The sequence below is a fragment of the Drosophila grimshawi genome, unplaced genomic scaffold, assembly GCF_018153295.1.
Source record: "Drosophila grimshawi isolate 15287-2541.00 unplaced genomic scaffold, ASM1815329v1 contig_1369, whole genome shotgun sequence".
Classification (NCBI taxonomy): Eukaryota; Metazoa; Arthropoda; class Insecta; order Diptera; family Drosophilidae; genus Drosophila; species Drosophila grimshawi.
This window is the reverse complement of record NW_025062891.1, coordinates 63,772-70,031: the sequence shown is the minus strand read 5'-3', so window position 1 is coordinate 70,031 and position 6,260 is coordinate 63,772. Positions and strand designations below refer to the sequence as shown.

The following is a 6,260-nucleotide window of genomic DNA, read 5'->3' as shown; positions in this document are numbered from 1 at the left end:
GCAAGCGGCTTAAGTTAGGCAGTTGACCAAAACGACAGCAGCAACAGCAGCAGCAACAGCAACATCAGCCACAGCAGCAGCAACAGCAGCAGCAACAGCAGCAGCAACAGCAGCAGCAACAGCAAGCGACCCACGCGGCGTATGCGAAATTTGACAAAATAAATGCGCCCCGAAGCAAATTTGGCAATTCGTGCAGCAGCTGCTTGCAACACACTAAACGAGGGCTGCTTGAAAAGTTGACATTTGGCATTCATTGAGGCTTTTAGACTATATTATCGATAACTAGTTGGTGATTTGTACGTAATTAAATTGTTTCTTTTGTATTGATTAAAATAAAAAACAAATTAATTATTTTGGTAGTTTTTTTTAATCTTTATTCAGCTTTTACAAACGTCTTTTTCGTATCTATCATCAATCTCTCAAATACTTTGATTGTTGAGCATTGCTAATAATATTATTTAAAAATTGATATTAATTGTGACTTTTATACTTGAAAATGAACACAAATTTTAATATAAAAATCCTACAAATTTCAAAAAACTTAATCGAATTCAAAAAGGAATAGGTTTTATTTTGGTTTTGTTTTTTTTTTATGTAGTTTACATTGATTGTTCATCTATATTTGATTCACTTGATTTTCTGGTACTTTTGCTTGCTTTCCCCTTTGATAGGATATTTTTCGAATAAAAAGTTCTACGTGACTTTGCTCTGCAGTTTTCCATCTTTATTTTCGGGCAGCCTTCGTTGGTTGCAGTTCTCACATCCAATTGAGAGTTTTCTTTTCAGATTGCCTTCCATTTTTTTTGTGGGCCGCGTGGAACTGGCAAGCATGGAGTTGGTCGGGGAGGGGGTAGTTTGTTGGTTGAGTGAGGGGAGGGGAGGGGAGTGGAGTGGCGCAGAGTTGGAGCGTTGGGCCAACAGATGGCGTGTGTATCCGTAGCGGCATCCGTAAACATATCCGGCTCCGGCTTTGCATTGCGAGTCGCGCGTTTTGCATATTAACTAAGTGAAACATTTCGTTGACGACTTTTCAAACATTGGTGCGTCCTGCACAAATATTTACCTATGTGTGTACATGCAAGGACACACACAGACACATAGACAAAGCCAACTCTCCGCTCCGGGAGCTTCGATTCGATTTTGAGGCCCTTTTTTGTCGCCTCAAGACATTTGAAATTGAAATTTAAATTCGATTCAAGGGAAAGGAAAAAAAAATTGTGGAGAAAGGAAAAGAAATTCGGGCGCATCCTTTTGACCGTATCGCTTAACGTTTTCTTTTAGCCAACACTCGCTTCTTCTTCATCTTCTTCTTCTTCGTGTTATTTATCACCGGCTCTAGCTGCAACATTTCGGATACAAATTCACAGACACAGCCCCAGCAGTCAAATGAGTCCAATAAGTCCATGAAAGTCCTTTCCTGGCAACCCCACGCTGTCTGTGCTGTTTGTGATGTCTGCTTCAGGATTTGTGCAAAATAGCTAACTGAAAAAATATGTGTGTTTCTTTGTGTGTGTGTGTGTGGGTGTGTGTGTTCCTCCCATACATATTTATTAAATATTGAATGTTTTCTTTTGCCTTAGCTGCCTGCAGGCCAAATATTTTTCCTTTTTTATTTAGCGTTTTTTTTGTTTCCTTTCAGTCCTTTGTGCCAGCGGCAAGGAGCACCCTTCAAGCAACTCCCAGACGAGGGACCGGGGCTAATACGCCAATATTCCTATATGCAAATGATGATGATGATCAATTTGTTGCCAAAATGGCAACCATCATTGCGCATTAGAAAGTCATTTATCTGACAGTTAGACGTTTGATATCTGTGATGACAATTTATGGATATTTTTAATGCACCAAAGTGCCCTATAAACTGTTTAACAGCTCAGCTACTTATCTTGGTTTCTTAAAGCATTAGCAATAAGTTTAGATGATATAAAAAAAATTCATGCAGCTATTCTGCAACACAGAGTAAGATTCGTAAAATATATATATATATATATATATAATAAGCATTTCAGACCCCATAAAGTCATAAAGCCAGACTCCATCAAGTCCACGCGAACAAGCTGATCTCAGAAACTCTAAGAGCAAGAACCCCAATTTAATAAATATTCATATACCAAACACAGATCAGGCTTGCTTAAATTTATCGATAAGTGTCTTGTTTGGCGAACATTGATACAAATCTCTTTCCGATAGCAAAACAATTGTAATGATTTCGCCTTCCATCTTATATACTCTGACGTATTTTTAATGATCGGATAAGAAATACAGATTTTATTAACCGAAACTGAAAACCTTTTCATAATGAACAAATTATGAATTTAACAGCTGGGTTCAAGAAATCTCCCAAATATGTTGCATATTTGCATTACACAAGCGTTTGCACCTTATCTCTTTATTTAATAAAGATATTTGAGCAGTAGACAATTAATTGTACATGCGGAAAGATTTATTTTGAGATTTTTTGTAATTTATTTTTTTTTGTATTCTTGTTGTTTTTAATTTTTTATTTTATTTTTCTACCTATTGTTTGTATGCGAGTTCCATATCGTTGGATATTGGTAAGTATTGGGGTAAGCGATAGCTCAACGACCCCAGATCTCGACGGTGGAATTGAGGCCTTTGCCAACCAGGCTGCGCAGATTGATTTGGACAAAGCGATAGCCGGGACCGCCGGACCACAGACTGGGCGTGGCACCGGAGCTGTTGCGGAAGTTATCGATCACATTGACAAAGGTTATGCTGTACATGTTGGTGGTGCCCTAAGAAACCAAACAAATCTATGTTAAATGAACTGCAAACTGAATGGAATTCTCCATTGACTTACGGAACGGGGGAAGTCCACGTTGACGTTCCAGTAGTTGTTCTTGATTGGGTAACGCACCTCCGTTTGGCGGGACAGCAGATAATCGTTGCTGTTCCTCTTGCCCCAGGAGGCGCTGTAGGCCTGGCTGGCGGCGAACAGGGCCAGAAGCAGAACGCAGCTGTATTGGAATTTCATTGTGATTGCTTGGAGACTCCTTGTTTGACTGTGATTCAGTTCTGCTGCGATCGCTCTTTATATAGCAACAGCTCTGCTATGAGTAATTTTGTTTACATACGAGTGTTTTGTTGTTGTCTCATTTTTAATTAACTTTCTGTTAGTGAGAAGTGTTCACTTTTGCAAGCTTATCACTACCGGGCCCAGGGGCGTAGACAGAGACAGCTTAAGAGGTCTTGCGGAATGACAGAGCGTCTACCCCCGCAACGAGAACAGGTGACAAGTAGGCAGTGTAATCAGTTGAATTGATAAGGTGAGGGGATTGTTATTCTATTATTACAGTTGATGTTGACTCACCTCGTCGAAGTGGCTGGACACATGTGGATGTTTTAAATGACCACTCGATACTCTTATCAAAATTATAGAGAAAATCCGACTTTTGAAGTGCTATCGGATTCGTGGAAGCTGTTCGCTCAATAAAAATTGTGATAACCACACCATTTGGTTATCTATTTTATGGTTTGGGTACTTTTTCTTAGATGATTTGATGATGATTGTGCAGAAAATGAGTTCGGAACTATTCGCAATAACAAAGTGAATGCTATTTTTGGAGATTGATAACATTTGCATATGGAATATTTTCCAATATGCCAATGCTTATCAATTGTGCGTGTAAATGTAATAGATTCGTCTGCAGATGTAATCGATTCTATTGCAATGAACATCTTCATTTTGGTCTCGTTCTCTTTTATTGCGCAGAATTCTTTTGATCGGACAGGCACGTGCCATCCATTGTTGATCTTCCTGCAATTGATCTTTCTCTTCATTCAACATTTTGGCATCTATTATAATAGGGGTATTTGTATTTGCAACTTGCGTCATTTTGTTTGTATCTCATTTTTTTATTGGGTCAGCTTAAACTTTGCTGATTGGACGATAAGATAATTTGTTGCGTTCTCTCTGACTGCATATTAACATATTTTTGTTTGCAATTTAACAGAGCACTGCAATTTAACAGAGCACTGTAATTTAACAGAGCGCAGACTCTTGAATAACAGCTGCTGCGGCCAGCGAAATTCACTCAATTTGACGAGTTTATCTAATTATTAACGGGTATGATAAAACCATGTATATATTTTGAACTATTCATGCCTTTATCAGTGCTGTTGTGTAATTAATTGAAACATTTCTGCAAATACTGAGTGATAACAGGGTTGTTTGTTTACTATTTGCAGCTTAGCAGTTAAATATAGAATTCGCCAGAAAATGACCTTAAGTGGATGAAGAGTGAAGATTGTATTTGATGTATGCATTTAAATGGAAAATGTGTCTCTTGAGGCCATAATTACTTTATAATTACTTTAAAGTCACAAAATCCGTTGGCAACATTTATCAATAAGCCGCAATTTATATTCAAATACGAAATCTCTGCTTAAAGTTTATTTACACTCATTACTCTGTACATTTCAAATGATATCTTCGCCAATGGCACTCAAACAATTGCAGTATTTGAGTAAAATGTGGAAGCAAGCAGTACATATATATATGTTTATATATATTTATATATATGTATGGAATATGAATAGAAATTTGTGCCGACAGGCATTTTTGGCCAGAAACGAACACCAAGCCATGTTAGCCTGGGGTTATCATTGTTATGCACGGAATTTGTTTAATTATGCTGGAAGTTTGTGGGTTCATTAAAGTGCTGATTACTAATATTTCAAATGTCTGGCCAGGAAATCCCTCAGCATTGTGTTTAATATTTGCTCAGCCAATTGAGTCGAATACAAGTTTATACACAGTTCACTATATTTCAGCTGCAGTTGGGTTGAGGACCTCCTGGGGCGTTGTGGCTGCCACACGCCTGCCCCCACAAAAAAGACGATTCTAGCTCTTATCTGGACTGGCGTCTGCTGACGAAGTGACTCTTGGCCTGGTTGGCTGCATATTTATTGCAAATTACAAAACCCGAAAGTCGCTTGGCTCGAAATAAAATCTCATTACTTGCAGCAGCCTAAAGCACGCGCCTGATAAGGCCAGAGTGGGTGGTGTGTGTGGGGGGAGGGGGATGTGCGACTGTTTGGGGGAAGGGGGGTGTTTCTGCCTGCTCCCAATTGCAGTTGAGCAGACATATTTGTCACTTATGAAAGGGATAATTTGCCACGCTTGCCAGCAACAACAAAAAAGTCAACGGGGCGGAGAAGTGGGAAGGGTGCGCTTCGGGATTTGTACAAAAGAAAAATGCCTGTGGCCAGTTCAGCAAGGGTAGGGGTTTGGGGGTGTAAGGCAACGCAATTGCAATCGACTGTCGGCATTTTTATGCAAAACTTTTTAATCACATTTTATTGACACATTTGACAAGGGGAAGGGGAAAATGGCTGTGCTGTTTCTCGGGGGAATCGATTTCCATTTTTAAATTGGGCAATTAAGGGCGGCTGACTGCTGTTGCTGCTGTTGCTGTTGCAAGCATTGCCCGATAAGCAATTTGCAGCTGGCAAGTACCCTCATTGTCACACACACACACTCACACACACACACACACATACGCCTGTTCAACTCGAGTCGACAATTGCCAAATTTAAAAGCAATAAACGTACGAGCAAATTTCTGGGTTTATGCCACGTTCTTTACTTTCCCTCGTTTTTCCGTCTTCTTTTTTTTTAACTGTTTGACAAGGGGCGGCAGCGCGTGGCACTCGGCACCCAGCACGTTGCAGCCACCACCAGCCACCCTCTTCAGTCTCCTCAGCAAGTGTCGTGAGCTGTGAGTCTGACTGGCATTCCGGTGCTGGCAGTGCCATTTCTGAGTTAAACATGCAAAGGCTTCCCTTTCATTTGCGCTTTCAATGCCAATTGAAGCGCACCCCAAAAGAAATTCACAGCCCTCAGCACAGCACCTCGCCCCCTTGCACAACCCATTGCAGGGCAGAGTTCAAAATGCGCTTTGGAAAAATGTCAAGTGCGGAATGTGCACTTTTGACAGTTTCAGTTCATTCGCCAGTCACTCACACTCAGGCACACACACACCCGCCCCTCGTCCGACGTCTGGCGAACCCTGACAAGCCAGTCCTTAACCCTAAAACATCCCTCACACACTGACTGCCATCCAGACACGTACCCATAATAAAACTTGCAGCCGACTCAAAAACAAAGCGATGCGATTAGCCAAGTTGGGTGACTTGCCAAATACCCAGTAATCAATAAATACAAGTGCATTTATAAATTGCCAGCGCAAGAGTAAGCTACAAGATGCTGCAACTGCCAAATATTAGTTGAGACTCTAG

General features: G+C 40.5%; 1 protein-coding gene across 1 annotated transcript; it reads right to left on the bottom strand.

Moving 5' to 3' along the window:
• Window positions 1-2,483: 2,483 nt before the first annotated feature.
• LOC6560462 lies at window positions 2,484-3,025 on the bottom strand. The gene is made up of 2 exons (XM_001986807.3): window positions 2,822-3,025; window positions 2,484-2,756 (listed from the first exon to the last, which is right to left on the bottom strand). Exons 1-2 carry the CDS (start codon window positions 2,993-2,995, stop codon window positions 2,580-2,582), a joined length of 351 nt encoding a protein of 116 aa, XP_001986843.1. The 5' UTR covers window positions 2,996-3,025; the 3' UTR covers window positions 2,484-2,579.
• Between the last annotated feature and the right edge of the window lie 3,235 nt (window positions 3,026-6,260).